Consider the following 20,312-nt stretch of genomic DNA (forward strand, 5'->3'; position numbering starts at 1 on the left):
TATATTGCTAAATTATTTGGGTTAGGGTGAGTCAAGTATTTTTATGATGATAGTTATTCTCCCATTTATTTCTTGCGGTTTCAATTTTGACAACTCGTTTCGTTTGTGTAAAACAAACAGCGGTAGGATTCTTTGCCAGCGCCTATATTGGTTGAAACTTCAAACCAGCGGTTCCCAAACTTTTCTAAAAAATAGACCCTTTGCATTTAACACGATTCTTTCTAATGTAACTACATTCCGAATAATGCAACAGTTCGCTAATAGAAGGACCAGGTAGCAAAGCATCATAATAGATGCTTTATGATGTCACAAGAGACATAATAAAACACGCTATGTGATTGAATATTAAAGCATAACTAAAGACAATAATGAAGACAGATAATGTTTAAAACATTTGCTAAAGCCTAATGTTGAAAAACTTAAAGACTTATTCTCTTTGCGGACCCTCTAAAAATGCTGAACGGACCCCAGTTTGGGAATCGCTGGTTTAAACGATTGTAGATTGCCAAGGAATGAAGCTGGGTTTTTCGTTTTGTAAAACCTTTACAGTTTAAAGTGCATATTGCTCTAAATTTAGAAAAATGTGAGATTCCTTCCCGATGTTTTATTTGTTTGTAAGAAATATTAATAGAATTATTAATTTAAAGGTATCTTTCAATAAATTCTTCTTTTTTTTTCCGATGTTCATTTAAACACAGTGTTTTGTCGTTATCTCTTCTGTCAAAATCGCTATTTCTAAAAGCTGAGTATTCTTGAAAGCTAGGCATTTCTAAAAGTTCATTTTATGTCCGATCTTACAAAGTAAACAGTAAGTTTAAAAACCTGACTGAAAGACCGGTTCAGCATTTTTTTAAGGAATACATATCAGGGTTGGGATTAAGCACTCGCCCGCTCGCCAATGAGAGTGCAAAGTGCATATTGCTCTAAATTTAGAAACCTAGCAGGTGCACCACAGAAAAAAATTGGGTGACAGGCAGGGCTACGGAGTCGAACACTGAACTTGAGGAGTCAGTTTGTTTTTGCTGGAGTCGGACTCGGGACTCAAGTAAGACCTTGTAAAACTACTGGAGTCCCAAGTCCGACATGCTCAGTACCAAATTTTAAAACTGAAACGGCCGCCAAATGGAAATTGTAAAGGTGGAATATTATATGATGGAATATTTTCCAACCATGTATTTTGAGTGAATGAATTATACGAAACCCCTATAAGTGGATTGCTGAATATCCACATTATTTTAGTTACGTAAATTGGTACAATACAGGCTGTAGAGTATTAGCCGGACTCGGGTTTATTTTTTTGGCCGGAGTTGGACTTGGGTTATTTGTAACCGACTCTGCAGCCCTGGTGACAGGGTGCAACCAAGGTCAAAAGTGCACGTGCCACTGTAACAGATGCGAAAACTGGGTGCATATTCATTTTCTAGGGGTCATGTCTAGTCTGTTGAAAAAAAATCAAAGGTGCACTTGCCATACTTTTTATAGATCTTGGGTGTCCAATGCCAAAGTTAAGGTACAAAATCCTACGGCAAACTTTTTTTTCAAATAAAGTGTGCAATATACTAATTTAGCAAACAAATTTTAAAAAAAAATTGAGTTGTGCACCGAATGCAGATTGGTTTCACCCAATAAATTAACTCAAAGGGTGGATATAAAGCAACATACTTTTAAGGATGTCATATTACTCAGCCCCACTATATGTGTGTGACAAACATTCAAGCTTTACAATTAACAGTTTGCAGGTTTTTCGATTTTGAACCTGCAATTATGCACATTAGACTCTGGATTCGAGTAGTCATATGTAGTCTTACTTGACCTGACCTGAGTCTAACTCCACGGACATAAACCGACTCAGTTCAGTCTAAAATTGAACTCTGGCAGTCCTGGTTAAAATACTATACTCGTATCCCAGATAGAACTTGGGGGAGATGTTTAAGCATTTTAAAGGTATTTGGATTTAATTGATTAATGGTGAAATGAAATTATCAGATTGACACTGATACCACAATTGCATCAGGCAAGTACCGATACTCTCATACCAATCGGATAATATCCAACGTCCATAATTGTTAAAATACAATTTTAGTGTTTAATTTTTACAGTACTGATTTAACTGCTTTAGTTATTTGATTTGTATATCTAGGAGAATGTATACTTAATTGGATAACTTTGTAACCTGATTAATTGTGAGTCATTCACTAATGACTTTCGGGAAATAAACCAAATCATGATGAAAACCTATTGAAATTATCACAGTAAAAATGGAGTCTTACACAGGTTTTTATCTTGTTTTTAAGTTTTTGACTTAAAAAATTTACTTTCTTGATAAATTGGAATTGTATATAATACTTCTTTGTTTCTAAACTATTGATTCTAGTTAAGAAACTTATATAAACAGAGTGTTAAAATTCTTTTTAGATAAAGAAGGTTCTCAAAGGCAACAAATTGCTGCAAGATGCTCAACCTATTTTGACGACATCAACCATTTAAGAAATATCCTTGCAAAGGTTTTGCAATTTAATCATTGTATTAGTTTAGTTGCGGCGTTGGGTTTAGTGTTACTGGTATGCTTTTAAAATCCTATATGTTAGGACTATAGCAGCCTTCAAAACTATTTTATTTTGAAACAAGATTTGGATGAAAATTATCACTTTTTGAATAGAAAGTTAATGGTTTAAACACTACATTTAGCAAAAAGCCATTTAGATATCTCTGTAGTTATAATTTATACATAATTTTATTACCATTAAATGAAAACAATGTTTTTAGCAATCCAGTTATGCGGATTACGAAAAGCCAGAGAAAAAAGGAAATCCAGATGTTTTAAACAAAGAAACCAAATGGTACTTAAGTATAATTTTTCAAAAAAATTACTTAAACAGTTGGATTTTTAGGAACACTAAACACGGATCTGTTGATTATCTTTAGTAGAAAGAGAGTGGCCCAAATAATAGATAAAAGATTCATTCTTTTATTAGCAAACGTTTCGGCAATTTCTTTTGCCTTTGCCCTACTTCTTTGCCCTACTTTCGCCTTACGGATGTACTTTTCCGTTGCAGTTCTTATCTCCGTTACTTTGCGACTTCCTTTTTCTGTTTATATAACGTTCTAAAACGTCCGAGCGTATATATAGTGACTCGTTTTTATCTTAGTCTCACTTACTGCACTGATGATGGCAAAAGAAATTGCCGAAACGTTTGCTAATAAAAGAATGAATCTTTTATCTATTATTTGGGCCACTCTCTTTCTACTAAAGTTGGATTTTTATCTACAATAAAGGATTTTAACACTGTTGTTTGTGTAATATGCCTAGTTATATATATGGTATTGCTAATAAAATATGTATATTTTTGTGTTTAATTTTTTGAAACAGAGTTATTGTTTTGCAGCTATGAAGCAGAACACGAATATCCCAGCCCTTATTATACAGAGGAAGTTTCACAATCTGATGCAGCTTCTCAAAATGCTGTCGAAGAATGGTTTGAAGAATCTGCCGACGATATTTGCACTTGCGGAAAGCAGCAACAGGTAAAGTGGCTAAGCGTTTCTAAAAGCTGATCATTCTTGAAAGCTAGGCATTTCTAAGAGTGCATTTAATGTCTGATCTTACAAAGTAAACAGTAAGTTTAAAAACCTGACTGAAAGACCGGTTCAGCATTTTTTAAAGGAATACATATCAGGGTTGGGATTAAGCACTCACCCGCTCGCTAATGAGAGTGAAAATCGCTCGGGGCGAGTGCTGATTGATACCAATTCGCCCGACTGGCGAGTGGCTTCGGCGAGAAATTCAATTAGTTGTTGTAGGACAACTTGTGCTAAACACCAGTACTAACAAAATATTACTTAGCGCCAGTTATTTTCTTAAACACTAAGGCGCAAATACATTGAACACTCCACAAGGTTAAACAAAGTCCCATTTAAAGCTCGTAATAAAGACAGTTTGTCCAGTTTTAAAAAATTTGATAGATTAAATCGACCCACTATTGGGCGTTGCGCTGCACAGAACCTCTGGTGCATATGGTTGTTAACTTTGCGAATGAATTTTTTTCTTATTGCCGCGAAAGCTTTCAAGCGATCGGCGGGTTATTTGTAAATTTTCAATTATTTTTTCATTATTTGCTGTTTAGCTAGTAACTATAGTGCTCAGGCGAAACGTGACGCGTTTTGTTTGTGGCACAAAACAACCTGCGGTCAATAGGGATGTTCAAAGTAGAATATCGAATCCCAGATGGGATTGAATCCAATTATGCCGTTTATTTCGGGTAATTGGAACTGATATAATTTAATGATTTGCCGCCGATTATTGCGCCTAATTGTACAAACGCGTGTGGTAAGTTTAGATTAAGGCCTGTCTCTGCAGCGACACATTTATTGTGTTTGCTGTAAATCTACCCTTAAGTGCAGTGTCAGCGTTTTTTCGGGCGACCAATTACTTCGCGTTTCGTGATAACCTTTGTCTTATAATTAAGTGTCAATCAAGCGTTATTGGGTGAGCGACTACTAACGTGTATTGTCAGGTGCGGATTTGCAATTTTCGCCGCAGCGACAGGTGCAATTAGGCGCAACAATCCGCGTTAAAACATTAAATTATATCGGTTCCAATTATCCGAAATAAACGGCAGAATTGGATTCGAATCCAGATGGGATTCGATATTCTACTTTGAACATCCCTAGCTAGGACGGAAATTTGCAGACGGCACCAACAAATTTGGCGATTGGTATTTCGTCCGGGCGAGTGCTGATTGATAGCCACCCGCCCGGCTGGCCAGTGTAAAGCTTAGGAACAACCCTACATATTTTGTCTAAAAAGGCAAAGTCAGTTTGTTTAGCTACATTAAGTATGTATATGCATTTATATATATATATATATATATATACATAGGCGTCGAATGTGGGTGTGCAAAGCATTTTTAGATGCCCTGAAATTATTGCAGGAAAAGTTACACTCGCGATTAGTGTGCAAGTTTACTTATATATGTGAAAAAAATATAATAAAGATACACCGCTGGTTTTATTGTTTAGGTTCGCTAAAATAATTTGAGAAACTTCCAGCATTTTGAGGGGATTTCCACCCTAAAGTCGCCATACAAACCATGAAACTATAAACCATCAAAGTTTTGCCAATCTTGTGTCTTCTTATTGCATTTAACCTCCTTCTTATTATTTTAATTAGACCCATTTTGAATTAAAACAATTGGTAATTCAAATTTATTATTGACACATCAAACATTTTATGCTTGTCATAAGTCATCTTAATTTTGGCTTTGGCCCCCGACTAGAAAAAGGTTGCCGAACCCTGATGTAGGTCAAGCTTATAGGCTGATAAGAACTTCTGTGTTTGGGGTCAATATCTTCTTGTTAAATCTGCCTGTGCTTTGATACGCAATACGCATGCCATATGACACACTGGACATCACAAATCCATATGAAGGTGAAAAAATCCATTTTATTATTGGTTTATTATTGAACAGTGAACATTTGTGCAATGTCTTATTGAAAGAAAAATGTTTGTCATTCATTGTTTTTTTTTTGTGGTCTTTTATTTTCATGTAATTTTCTAGTGCTTTTCCACTCTTAAGTCATCGACTTATTTGAGTCTGTGTAAGGTTCTAGATAAGTCAGCGATTGCATAAGCTTTGCAATTTTTCTTCTATTATTGCCTGAACTAACTAACTAACAAGCACATGTTACAGAACAGCGATTGATGCATTTAAAGCTAAAATAAAATTGCAAGTTTGTTCAAAATTAAATTGCTTTTAAATTTCATGTTATCTAAAAAACTTTTGTATCATTCCTATAAGTCCACAAACTCTTATCATAAAAATAAATTAGTCCGTTCCATTAAAAAGGTTGAGAACCACTGTTATAAATTTTTAAATGGTTTGAACACAAGTAAGCAGAACATGGTCATTTTACAAATTTAAAAAACAACAACTTTGTTATTTCAGTTAAAGAAAGTAACTTTGGAACGAGACCAGCTGCTTTCTCGCATTCGCAAAGGAGAGGTTTCTAAAACGTCGCTTGAAGAAAGGGTTGAGCTTGAACGGGCACTAGATGGAGCCAAAGCTATGCTTTTTCAAGAAAAGAAGCTTTACCTGAAACAAATTGACTCACTTGAAGAGGTATTTGTGTGGGGATTTGATTTAGATGCGTTTTTGTAGACATCGTCCGCATGTATATATTTTTTAAAGCACAATATATTATTTATCGATACCTGATTTTTATATACTTGAAATATAGTCAAAATTTCTTTAATTGAAAAGAAAATCGAATAACATTTCAGCGTATCTACCCATCTTTATTATACTCTTATTTTGCATATTTACTCGGAACGATGCTAAAAATAAAAAAATGCCAAAAATTAAGAAATTTGTTGAATTCTCAGAAAAAAATTCATTATATTTTTGTGATATATATCGGCCGAAACTGACAGATACCAATATATCGGTAGAAGAAAAATATCAGCCTATAATCGGTCAACTCTAATTTTATTTACACAATGTTTAAGCAACACCTTTTATCTTGTTACAATACATGGTAAAATAAACGTGGTTTGAAGTAACAATAGTAAACATTTATATTTCTTGCATTTAAACACAAATTTATTTACTATAAACACACTCATCACGACATAAACATAAAGCCCTTTAAAATGAATTAGGCTTCAAACATGTTTTACTCTTTATTTGATACAAAAATAAAAAAATCTGATAAGGCCTCTATATTATTACTTGTAAGTGCAGAATTTATAAGTGCTTTTGCCATCTTCAGTGCAGTAGTGATATTTACAACATAATTATTAAAATATTAGTATTTAAAAACGCCACCTGAAAACCTTTATATTCTCAAGGACAAATTGATCTAACAATAAATACCCCACTGAATATAGAATTGTTCAAATAGCAGTTCCCAGTATAGAATAGTGTTGTTTCCTTGTATATTTAATGGTTTTTAATATCAATAGGTTAAAAAAAATGTGACAAAACCAACATCAAGATGCACATAGAGATCTTATGATAAGCATTTTTGAAAAGTATAGTATAGTCCACCATTTTTTTACCCGAATAGTTCATAGCTTTTACGACATTAATTTTCTCACAGAAATTGGAACACTCTCAGTGTGTTTTTGACGTAATGCTTGCGGAAAAAGATGATGTCATCGCTAACCTTCAGTGGACCATAGACGACTTACGAGCGAGCAAGCCCGACAAGGTGAGACCTTATGTTGACATCAATTTGTTAATGTTAAGATAACAAAGCAGATTTTTGGATTGGATTACAACCGAAATTGATACACTACCGGCATTATTTGTTTTCACAACATAGGCCTTATGTAACATCTATAGCAACTCAAACATGCCGACATGCCAATTTTTCATCTTACAACTTCTTCCCGTGCCAAAGTTCTGTGACTAATTCCTTTTAATATTAAAAGCCCTTTTAACAAAACATAAAAACGTTTATCTACACATGAAAAAAAATTGTTTATTCAATCAAGAAAAACATTATTAATTGAACAAACCTGCTTCTTTGCAAACGTTTATTTTCAGCCAAACTTAGAAGATAGATTGGCCTTAGGCTGTGTAGTAAAATTGTGCATTACTGCATCCAAGTGTCCGTCGGTGAGCTGACTTTTGATTAAAATTATGTGAATGCTAGCTTCCACTACAGCGATTGTTTTATATTGTAAATAAAAAATGGCAATTGGCTGAATAATAAATTTAGTGTTTTTCAACAATTGACTAAATAACAAGTTTAGTATTGTTGTGGGGCTTGCGTGCCATTTTTGTTAGGTTACGTGCCACATTTGGCGTGCATGCCACATGTTGGACACCCCTGATCTATAGTCTTATTGATATGAGAAATTTCTTACTGATTTAGTGACTTGGGAGGGCTTTTTAACAGAAATGTTGTTTGCTTTTGGTATGCACTGTTGTGTGCTGCATATATGTTTCAAAATAAAAATGGTCTCTTCTAGATAAATAGCAATATCCCAAATTAAAATATTTTCTTATATTTTAAGTTTTGTTTTGTTTGCAATATGTTTTATTGCAAACTAGACAGCACCTTGTTTTTTTTTTTTTTTTTTTGAACTTTTTTATATGTAAAAAAGATAGTAAAGTTGACCATATTTTTACCCGAAATTGCTGATATTTATTAAGAGCTTTGACATTTGTAATGTTCATCATAGAAATTGGAACACACTCAGAGTGTTTTTGACGAAACGCTTGCAGAGAAAGATGATCTCATCGCTAACCTTCAGTGGACCATAGACGACTTACGGTCAAACAAATCCGACAAGGTGAGACCTTATGTTGATGGATTAAAAACATTCGATGACGAAGCAGATCTATTCCCTGTCCCTTGCTGTGCTTTATAAATAGCACCTAGGATCATATTACAACTGAAATGTACACTGCCGGCAATTCTTTCTTTTCACAATAAACACAAGCCGTATTTTGCTTGTTTTTTATGTTGGTCATTTCACATTGGTTTAATTTTTATGTTTTTAGTCATTTCACGTTGGTTTAATTTTTATGTTGGTCATTTCACATTGGTTTCATTTTATGTTGGTCATTTCACATTGGTTTAATTTTTATGTTGGTCATTTCACATTGGTTTCATTTTATGTTGGTCATTTCACATTGGTTTAATTTTTATGTTGGTCATTTCACATTGGTTTAATTTTATGTTGGTCATTTCACATTGGGTATTTTGGGCTTCTCAATTGGAATATTTTCTGCTCTATTTACATTCATATGTGCAAAACAGTAAATTTTTGTAATTGTGATTTTGTTTTTACCTTTTTACTGTTGTTAGCCCTGAGATGAACTAAATTGACTTCTAACAAAACTTTTTTTTGATAATTGGATGACCTGCTATTTATTATTAGAATTAAAACACTAGAATGTCCCGTAATTTGCATCCACTGTATCATTAATAAAATTAAGCAATTGGTTTATGCTTCATTTGGCTTTGCAGAGGCCATAGACGGCATCTCAAACTATTTTAAAAACCCGCCTTAAACTTGTTTGATATCACTTTGGAGGTAATGACTTCTAGAGATTGACCGGAATCACTTTTTTGACTGATGCCGATACCAATTTTTTTTATATATATACCTAAGAAATGTTCAAAATTTGAGTTATTTAAAAATAAATTCAAATAACGTTTTAATTTATATACCTTTATTAATTATTAAGCTATTATTTTGCATATTAACTTGGCGTGATGATAAAACTCAATTTTTTTATTAAAAATTTTTTTTTTTTGTTGTTGTACAGGAAAATTTTTATCATAATTTTGTACTAGATAGCGTTATTGGTAGAAGCCAAATATCGGCCGATATTATCGGTCTATCTCTAGTAATGACTCAAAGTTAGGAGTACTATTGTAGGATGAACAAAAATGATTATCTTGAGACATTTTTTTACATGAATTTAAACATTGTTTTTTTTTAAGTTTTTTGTGTTTTTTTGTTTAGGAGGAGAAAGTTTTATCAGAGGTTGAAAAATGGAAGCAGAAAACGGCTGAAGTTGAACATCTTCTTTCCCAAACTGAGAAGCGGCATAAAAAGCAAGTAGCCGAGTTAAACACTCAAAATCAACAGCTAGCTTCGGAAAATGAAGAAAACAGCAATGTGAGCAAATTAAAATATATATTAAGCTCTACTTGTGCAGAATTATATTGTATTGCTTTTGTGTTCTGTGATTAAATATTGAGTAAATGTTTTTTATAGTTTTTCAGCGTGTTATACTGTCGATTAATTGCCTCATTTACTAAGTCCATCCATTTTCCCATCACAGAACATTTACGGCTTAAAGTGTGTTGTTTTTTAAGCAGTACAAATACTATAAACTAGTTTTAGGGCAGGGTTTTCCAACATTTTTAAGATCTTGTACCACTTCGACGCTCTGCAGTGTCATGTGTACCACTTCTTGCAAAACAACTAACTTGATTGAATCTTATTATATGGGCCGAAAATTTATTTTCGGGACATATCTTGTTTTTGCCGCTATTCTTTTTTGGTTTCCTATGGTATGTTTCAGACCGATTTTTGTCCGAAGCTTTATAGAAAAAGTAGACATTGTAGAACCTTCAAATTTTCAGACATGGCGTAGAGTGGTATGTAGGTGCTTTGTAGAAGTTTATGAGGCTGCACCCCCAGGGGCCTTTGCTTAGGGGGCAAAAACCTGAAATATTGCGTTTTAGCTCTTTCTAGATAACGACTGCCATCTAGCAGCAGATAAACTTTCATACAGAATTCGTTCATATTCGCTTGCTTTTTCCAGCTTGTGAAGTGACCAAGCGACTCACCGCCTGCTGCGCTTTATTGTCCCGCGCGTGAGACTTTCATTGTGCGAAGTGACAGGTCCAAAACTGGGCCATGCGACTTGCATTTTAAAAAGAGGCTTCTCTTTAGTAAAATTACTTAATGGTCTTAAGAAACATCTTATTTTACCGCCGCAAATTTAAATGCGAAATCTGGTGGCAACTCCAATCCAACATATCAACACCAGGCCTACACAACTTAAAATTGTGTATAAACTGTTGCTACCAGGCATGGTAATGTAAATCAAAACACAGCTCCTCTGGTAAGTGTAATTGTTAACCAACGTTTAACGTTCAATAATAGCACGAGAATCAGACTACAGGAAAATATTATTTTTGGAATCGTGGAATATTCATAAGAAGGGTAACACCATGAACGTCAAAACTGTGCTTTCTGCATGCTACAAGCACCTGCTGAAGGCCTAGAGGCAGTCGCTAATTATTTTCTTATCGTTTTGTTGCTCGCGTTTATTTCTGCTTTTTTTGCTTTCCATTTATTGTACGAGCGTTCAGTGTCAATCACCCTGACGAAGGCGGCTTGTATAGGTTGCCGAAACGTTGGTTAACAATTACACGTACCAGAGGAGCTGTTTTTTGATTTATATTAAAATTGTGTTGGATTGGAGTAACATACTATACAGGTGCAAATAGCAAATATTCTCCAAATACGATTTTTCCAATATTCTTCAAATCGTATTTCATCGTATTGTCGCGGTAATACAAAAAGAGGTAAGGCCGTGAATAAAGTTTCACCCACCGTACAATTAAAGCAGGGAAGCATTTCGAGTAGGGATGTTCAAGGCAGAATATCGGCGACACATTTATAATGAAAAGCTTCGCCTAATAATCAAGTGTCAATAGGGTGTATTTACCGCCGCAAATTTAAATGCGAAATCTTAAGGCAGTGTACGCCTCTCTGTTAGCACCTGTTGTGCATGTTGCTCCAACCAACATACCAATATCAGGCCTAAACAACTAGCAAAACTTTCGATTTAATAGTTTGCGTATTGAGCACATAATAGTGTTTTTCATATTGTTTGAAACTACAGATTTAAAGTCTGTTTTAACAGTGATTGCTCGGACCAAGCCATGGTAAAAATTTACCGAGTAAAAGTTTGCATAAGTATTGCAAACCATAGGCGTTAAACCATTTTAAGTCTTTAGGAGAATGATAATATTTGCTTTTCAAACACGTAAGCTGGCCAAAATGTAATAAAATGGCCATACACATTATCTATGTAAATTCTATTTATCAAATATATGTTTCGATCATTCCCCAAGTACTACGCCATATTGGAACCCCTTTCGCAGCAAAGTGGGGAAGTTTTCGGCCCATATCTGTTTTTGCTTGCAGAAACAAGTTAAGGAAAATGAAAAACAAAATATGAAATATATAATATAAAATACACAATACAAAATACAAAATATTAAAAAATAAAAAGTATAAAATAAAAAATAAAAAATAAAAACCTAAAAATGAACATGAAAAAAAAAATTGAAAAAAAAAAAAAAAAAAAAAAAATTAAAACAAAATAAAAATAAACACAAGACCTGAAAATATACCCCCTGACAAAATATACAACAACCGCACCCCCGTCTAGTTTTTATCTATTTTTAGCTTACAACTAGCATTATTCAACACTATTTGTAGCTTAAGCTATAAAACAGTTAATTATATCTTTGAAATGCAATTATTTGACATAATTAACGCGCACTGTCACACAGCGTTGTTCGCTTCACAAAGCAACTGTGCTCCTTGTTGACAAATGGCATGGCCTGTCTTTTGAAGAATGCATTGTTTCGAAACAATAGGAATAGTTAAGTAACGATAAGAATGGGTTTCGAGGGGGGGTTATGTTAACAAATCCAGACAAACAAAATATTAAGTTGTGAATCTGGGGTTTTGTACAAAAACCTGAGGCTGCTTGCTTACCATAGGGGTCCATGAAGCCTTAATTGAAATGTTAGTTTATATTTGAAGAGTAAGCATTTGTTCAAAGAAAATTGATAAAGTAAATAAGATGTGTTTTTGCACTGAATGTAGATTGGACTTTTACATGTTTTGGAACGGAAACAGCAGATTTTTTAGTCTACTCGTATTGTGTCAATAATTTATGACGTCATCTATAAAATTCCTTGCCTATACTGGTGAACGTGAAACAAAAATACTTTTTAGGGGTCCGCGGTAAAATAAGTTTAAGAACCCCTGCTTTCTATTGTCTGTGATCTGATACAATCATATCTAGCTTATTTTTTATATAATTATCTCTTAAATCAGTTCTAGTTGTTTTTAATTAACTTTTTGTGTCAAAACATTACTGCATTTCTACAAATATAAACCATTTCTTATCAGACATTCCTACCTTTTGTAAGCTGTTCGAATATCGCCACAATTTTTTATTTTTTATTTAGAAACTGAAAGATGTGTTAAAATCAATGGAGAGTCAGAGACAGTCGATTTCACAGCTCAGTGAAGCTCTGGAATCACAGAAAAAGTTGAATTCTGCTCTCATAACAAACTCGAACGCGATACAAGACAATTATGAATGCATAATCAACAAGAACGAATACCTCAAGCAAGAAATGAACCAACTGCTTGTGAAGGTTTGTAATCTTTGTAGCTTTTAAGTGGACGTTTTGATTCTTTAATGGAAAACATTGATGGCGGCCTTGGAGAGTGACTTTTTTGCATCAGATTTGTGCGTAAAGTTTAAAAAATATTTATACTAAAACAAATTTCAGCACAATTGCTACATAACCCTTTTTTTTTTTTAAAAAAAAATTTTATATGGTAAAAGGTGAAATTATTTTATTTTTTTATTTATATGAATTCAAGTTTTCCTTTTGGTGTAAAAATAACAATTGCAAGCTTGGTTTTTTTTATGTGTAGTGATTTACATACTTTACAATAAATTAACATTACCACAAGAATCCTTAATTATTAGGCCGATAATCCGTTTTGAAGTTGTCTTTGGCTATTTAAAATTCTCATGCACGATTATTAAGCTATCAGAATGGATTCCTTGTAATAAAGGCTTTTATTTATTTTAATTTTTTAGGCAAGGGAGGAAATGGTAAAGGACCAACAAAAAGACCAAAAAGTAGTTTCTGGCGTTTTGGACGAATGCGAAAAACTACTCCACCTACAAAACTGTTTGGCCACTAAAAGTTCGTCTAGTGGAAATTTACCAAAGAAAGGGTAAGATAAGTGTTGTAATGGAAATGTGCCTTCTAATTGCAATTTGGATAGTAGAAATTACCCAACTATTTTATCATCCGTTTCTATTTTTCTCTAGTTATGTGCTAAAACTAGTGTTTGTTGTGTTTTTTTAATTTTGCTGTTAGTTAAAACCAAATCAGTTGTTTATAATTTGTTTGCTTATGTTTTAATATTATTGAAAACCACATTGACGATTTTAAACTATTTTTGGGCAACAACTTAAAATTTGAAATTTATGCAATTAAAAACTTTTGTCAGTTGTGTAATACTGTGACTTTAAACGAGACTATATATAATTTGTTTGTTCATAAACTAAATAACTTAAAGCATGGTAAAAGTAATCCAAATAGAAAGGTTACTTTGTTTTTCTTCTGAAATTTTTTGTAGACCAACTTTTATTAGTAAAATATAGTGCAATATTTAGACTTAGCATAATGGGAGGTTTTAGTTAGACGTACAAGGATAATCAAAGCCCATGCAGAAGTAGGTAGCAGTTTTGAACGTTTTGAATAAATCTTAAGAATATGGCTGGAGGTTTAGTTACACGTACTGTACTATGAATATCTCATACAGAAGTAGGTAACAGTTTTAAATGTTTCGAATAAATCTTAAGATAATGGCTGGAGGTTTAGTTAGCATATAATGAATATTAAAGCCCATACAGCGTATTAAAGCCTTATTTTTTTTATTATTTTAAAATACTCTTTTTCATTTTCAACATCATATTTTGAAAACCTTCTTGATATCCTAGATTTGCAAATGTTTGCTTAAAGCTGATTTTGTATGTTGTAAATGAATAAAGATTAGATCGAAACAATTAAATGCCACTTTCTTCTGCATGGGTTTTATGTTCATTATATGTCTAACTACAACCTCCAGCCATTATCTTAAGATTCGATCAAAACGTCCAAAATGCTGCCTACTTTATGGGCTTTGACATCCTTACTAAAAGTTCAATGTTTGGTGGTGTTTTATGGAAATCTTGCTAAATTATGGCACATTTACAGTTGTACTGGCGTTGAAGCGGTGTCTGGATTAAAAGAGTTGGTTGATGAAGTTTCTAAACTCTCTCTTAACCTCGTTGATGATTTAAACGAAGCAAAGCGAAGAAATCGAAAGCTCGCTCAGAAAGAACTTCTTGCCAACAAAGTCCCTGCACTTCAAACTAGAAATGAAAGGTGGCTTTTCATAAAGTTCTTGTTTACTTTTTATTCTATGGGGAGCTTCAGCAGTTTTAACTCTAAGAAAAAACACTTTTGTAAAATTGAAGGCACCTTTCCCTGCTATTCTTTATTTTTAGCTTACTATTGATTATTTGTGTATGTGAGTGGTTCCCAAAGTTTTAATTTTATTGCCCTACGAATACCTGAGTAAATTAAAATATGAAGACCCAAGAAGAATAAAGCAAAAGGATAAAATAAAAGAACTAGTATATATGGCAAGTTTTATTGAGACTGCTTCACTATTCAATTTTCTTTTTTCAGTTGGGCTTAGAAATAAAACTTTTTATTTGTGGATCTCCCAAAACTGCTTCACGAACCCAAATTGGCAACCGCTGGTTTATTTCTTATGTTGGTTGTGAATGTTAAACATTTGGGGGGCTTATTTCTTGTTAAAATATACATATGCCAGCCGTTTTGTTGATAAATGGATAATTGCATCATAGGGTATAATATAATTATCCCCCCAAAGTTTAAATAATAAAAATTTACTAGGGTTCATTATTCTGGATTTCTAATTTTAGATTTGAAACCAATCCCCCCTTTGATTCTACTTTGAACAATAGTCTTTTATATTGCCCATAACTGTAACCATGTTCTACACATTTAACGGAAAAAATATATTTGTTTACATCTTGTATAAAAGAAAATAAATAAATAAAAGCCCCAAAAATTCATGTTTATTTTTCCAGAATTAATTCCCAGGAAGAGCCACCATCTAAATATTAACACAGTAATCTGACTTGGTAGTTTTAAAACCAATTTGTCCATATGTCATGGCTGCTTTGGTATTATTTAAAAACCTACAGAAAATGCATAGCATGATAGCCTAGCTATTTTATTGATGTAATTTTTTATGTTCGAATTTTACTTCCTATCTAAATAGTTTATATTATATAAAACTTTTCCGCTTTTTATTTTGCAGAATGCTCTCCCAGGAAGAGCCTCCCCAAGTCCGACCTCGAATTGGAAGTGGAGTCGATTATTGGAAAGAAATGACAGCTCAACATTTGGCAAAAAAGTTTGGGGAGGAGTACATTCTGCAACTGGACAGGTAGATCTCAATTAAGCTTCGAACTTAGTTTTGAATAAATCTCATTTCGTTCTATGTTTTACATAATTTTGTGCATATTACAAAACGCGGACATGATTTTATAGATTTGAAATTTTTTGCCTAATACTCTTCGAAACGTTTAAAACCTACTTCTATATGGGCTTTGATATTCTTATTACGCCTTACTACAACGTACGACCATTATGCTCCAATGCTTAATGCTGATTAGGATTTTTTTGATTAAATTGTACTTTTCTTGTTTCTGAGGGTTTGAGCATTTCAACACTTTTCACGTCTGCCTGTTTCCTTACTTTTAAATACAAGCTATTTAGGCAGTGTACCACTATGCTAGAACAGCGGCTTCAAATTTGTTTTTCTATTTGGTTAGGTTGTGTTTTTAAAAGTGCTCCCATACATGTGAAATAAATTAATCTTGAAGTCAAAACAATTTTTTTTAACAACGAGCTACAAATGTTGAGATTTTCAATTTTTTTAACGTTGCCCCTCCAAAACATTTCTTTTTTTTTCCGCCACTGTTTCGTAGTGGTTTTACGTAGTGGGCCTTCAATAGAAAGAGTACTTTGGGCCGCGACAAAAAAAGTTTTCAAAGTTTTTTAACCTTAAGCTACAAAAGTTGGGTTTTTCAACATTTTTTTCAACGTCATCCCTCCAAAACATTTATTTTGGCTTCGCGTGGAATTTTTAGAGATGACGTCATAAACTGACGCCATAAAACAAGTAATATTAAGAAACCTGCCGTTTTCGGTTCGCTTAATTTAAAACTAACGTCTAAATAGAAAAAGGCGCCAAGGCGATTTTTCAATTAAACTCTTTATGTAAATATTCATTCCATTTATCTAATGGTTCACAGATATTTCTATTAGTCCTTCATGGACCCTCTAAAACAAACAATGGTTTCCAACCTTTTTCTTGTCGCGACCCCTTTTCCAGTTTTCGAAACTTACGCGACCCCTCAATTTTGAATTAATGAACCTAAGTGAATTAGAGTCACATTTAAATTGGTAAAACGATCACATTTCTCGACCGATTGTTGTAAATTTGGTTGAACTATACGGATTACCGAAAAAAAGTATACGTACTAGCTCATAAAGTTACGGTTTAAGCCTCTAATCGCCGCATTAAGATTTTTATTCGATAACACTATTTGACTAAACTTTAGTTTAATCGTTAATGTGATGTAATAATCGTTATTGTGATGTAATAAATATGGTTCTTGTCACAACGGTTAATAGTTTTTTGCTTGTGATTTAGTTCTTCAGTAAACTTAAGTGAGTACTGTTCCAAAAAAGGTTGACAAGCACTGCCGTAACCTACCTATGATTGATACCGGGAACTCAATAGCAAGCCTACAGTGTTAAAATAATATTCCATCTCGCATCTTTCTTCCTGGCAGCTCACTGTTCGAACGTTCACTATCATTACAAGTTAATTTTTGAAGCAAATTAATTCGCATTCTAGCAATAGTGATTTGTATTTTTGATTGTCGTCTTCGCGACCCCCAGAGAAAAGGCAAACGACCCACCCGGGGGTCGCGACCCCCAGGTTGAAAACCACTGCTCTAAAACAATGGTTCCCAACCGGGGGTCGCCGTGTACTATTTGTCGAAGGAAAAATTAACAAGAAACAAAACTATACGAACAAATAAACAGTGTAAGGAGTAAAATAATGTGCAACAATTATGTTAACGACATTTGCTTTAGTGAACCGGTCGTGTTTTTGAGTCTCCTTTACCCTTATTTTTAACCAATGGAAGAAGAAATGGGGGGTAGGGGGTAGGGGGGGTCACGTAGGCTTTTAAAAACTGGCAAGAAGGTCGCGACCACAAAAAGTTGGGAACCACTGCTCTAAAATTAATCCACTTAACCCCAAGGGGCTCACAGATCCCAGTTTAAGAACCCCTGTACCAATTTATTTGTTGATTCCTTGTGCGTAACATTTTTTAAGAGTTATTTGAAGCAGAATAAATTTGCAAATTTTTTATTTTTTTATAGAAAACTGTTTCAGGATTCGATTTCACCATACGACCAGCCAGTAAGTAGCAGATTCTATTTTTTGTAATAACGAAGTAACTTGATTAAAGTAATAGCGTCCATTTGCCTGTCAATAACACATATTTGGGCTAGTTATACCTTATTGTTTTTCTAAGATATCTGTGAAACTTTTTAACTAAAAATAATAAATATATTTTCTCAACTATTGATCGTCGTTTGAGAATAAAATATTTCAGATAAAATTCCCAATGTAACTTTAAGATTAAAGAAATTTTGTTCATTTGTTCAGTCATCATTTAATAGTGGGAAATATTAACATAAAATAAAAAAATCCTATATCTCCTATCAGCCATAAACACAGTTCTCTTCTATAAACTGTTGCTACCAGGAAGAGTAATATAAATCAAAAAATAGCTCCTCTGGTAACTGTAATTCTCAACCAACGTTTCGGCAACCTATGCAAGTCGCCCTGACTCACCCTGAAAGAATTACAGTTACCAGATGAGCTATTTTTTATTTATATTACTATACCTGGTAGCAACAGTTTATAGAAGAGAACTATGTTTATGGCTGAAAGGAGATGCAAGTTGTTTTTAGTATTTTTTAATATTTTCCATCATTGGACGATAACCAAGCAAATAAACGAAATTTCTTTAATCTTAAAGTAAATTGAAAATATTTTATTCTTAAACGAAATTTTCTTTATAAAGGCATCCGTTCCAAAGCCGAGCTACAGTTCGAGTCACTCTAGCGGTGCAAGTAACAGTGGCCACGGAAGCAACAGCAGCAGCACCCTTAAGCTCTTGTGTCATCTGCAGAGCAGGGTTAACCAACTTAAGTACGAAAACAAGGTGAGAAAACTAGAGCAAGGTGTTGAACTGTTGATTGACTGTTTTGTTGGACTTGTGCTGTGGTAGATTTGATGTTAGGATTACCTGGTTGCTTATACCAGTGCTTCCTAATATGTGGTACACATGGCTAGTTTTTAATATTTAGCATTACTTGGCATTACTTGGTTAGCATTACTTGGTTAGCATTACTTGGTTTGCTTAGTCTATATCATGTTTGGTGTTACTTAGTCGTTACTGCTCTATATCAGTGGTTTCTAACCTGTGTTACATATTGCCAGTTTTTTTATATTGGCTTCACAATGGTGACCACTAAGAAATTATTAGGGTCGGTACTAAGCATGAACTGCTGATTCTCTGATGTACTTAGAGAAGTAGGCTGTTTTTTAAAGACAATTATTTTTTTGAAAGATTATACCTGTTCATCAAAAGTTCAAAACACCCTAAAATACCCTACATATGTCATTGTTCATTAGTGGTACGCGAGGGCTTTTCAGCCTTAAATTGGGTGACTTCGAAAAGGCTTTTTACCGAAATCAGTTGGCTTAATAAGGATTGTAATACAAACAAGGAAGAACTAGCAAAATTGATCTGTGGGGAGATTCGAACCTACGACCTTGGTCATCGCTTTATCAACTGAACTATGATGGCTCAGAGGGAAGCGAGTCCATAGCACCCTTGCCTGCTGCATCCTGTTTGTAAAACTAGTCTTTGGTAAGGTTCGACCTCACGACCTCGGCCATACCGGGAACGTCGCTCTACCATTCTGAAGCCACTTTTTAGTGTTCTTTAAACTTTGAAATCTTAAGAATATTTTCGTTTTTCAGATTATGAAACCTGAAGACCCGTTCAAGAGTTGATGAATTCTGACCTACATCAGCATATTTACATTCCAGCAAAGTAGCTTGCCTTGTCCAGAAGTGTTCATTCGAAGCACATCCTTATTACCGTTTATAGACCAGTATATTCACGTCACATGTTCACCTCAATTTCGGGTAAAAATGCTGATATATCTTTTAGCCCAGTGGATTGTAGCCTTAGGTAAGTTGTGTCCATGGGCTCTCAACATTGTGTGTCCCCTGTTTACGTTTCAGAAAAACACGTTGTAGAATGTTAGTAGTAAGTCTTCTGACCGTTTTTTTCACGAAAAGGGTTTTAACACTTGCAAATAGCTCTTTGCAACGCATTTTTTTGCAGATTTATTTCCTTCTAGTGCACTCAAAACACTTATCAAATGGATATTTAAAATGTACAATAAAATCATGAATCATTTTTTATAAACTTTACAAAACATAGTTCATGTTTTATCCTGTTCTTAGTATACAGTATTACTTTTCTTCTAGTTTTTTTTTTCCTAATGTTTTTGAAATATGAGAAGCTTGTGTGATAAGGGTTAGTTCTCGATTTAGTTTCAAAACTCTTTAGTAGTAGGCAACTTAAGTGCGTGGCCTTAATTTGGTTACAAAAAGGACAAGAAGACCAATAGAACTTTCTACAATTTATAGATACAATTGAACTGTTAACTATACGCAATTTTAAAGCGGGAGATTTTTTATTTCACCAGCTTATGTTGCAATGTTAAGTTGTCTAAAATGTTGTCATAGGTGGGCCTATTTTACCAAAACAAAC

General features: G+C 33.7%; 1 protein-coding gene across 1 annotated transcript; it reads left to right on the forward strand.

Moving 5' to 3' along the window:
- Positions 1–2,139: 2,139 nt before the first annotated feature.
- On the forward strand, positions 2,140–20,312 carry LOC146139099 (uncharacterized). Its single transcript, XM_083391638.1, has 15 exons — positions 2,140–2,274; positions 2,416–2,504; positions 2,767–2,840; positions 3,387–3,525; positions 5,946–6,119; positions 7,099–7,209; positions 8,189–8,299; positions 9,482–9,637; positions 12,742–12,933; positions 13,389–13,528; positions 14,557–14,727; positions 15,695–15,823; positions 17,836–17,875; positions 18,546–18,686; positions 19,511–20,312. Exons 1-15 carry the CDS (start codon positions 2,259–2,261, stop codon positions 19,541–19,543), a joined length of 1,716 nt encoding a protein of 571 aa, XP_083247764.1. The 5' UTR covers positions 2,140–2,258; the 3' UTR covers positions 19,544–20,312.

Source organism: Ascidiella aspersa, chromosome 6 (genome assembly GCF_963924565.1).
Source record: "Ascidiella aspersa chromosome 6, kaAscAspe10.2, whole genome shotgun sequence".
In the NCBI taxonomy this organism is placed as follows: Eukaryota; Metazoa; Chordata; class Ascidiacea; order Phlebobranchia; family Ascidiidae; genus Ascidiella; species Ascidiella aspersa.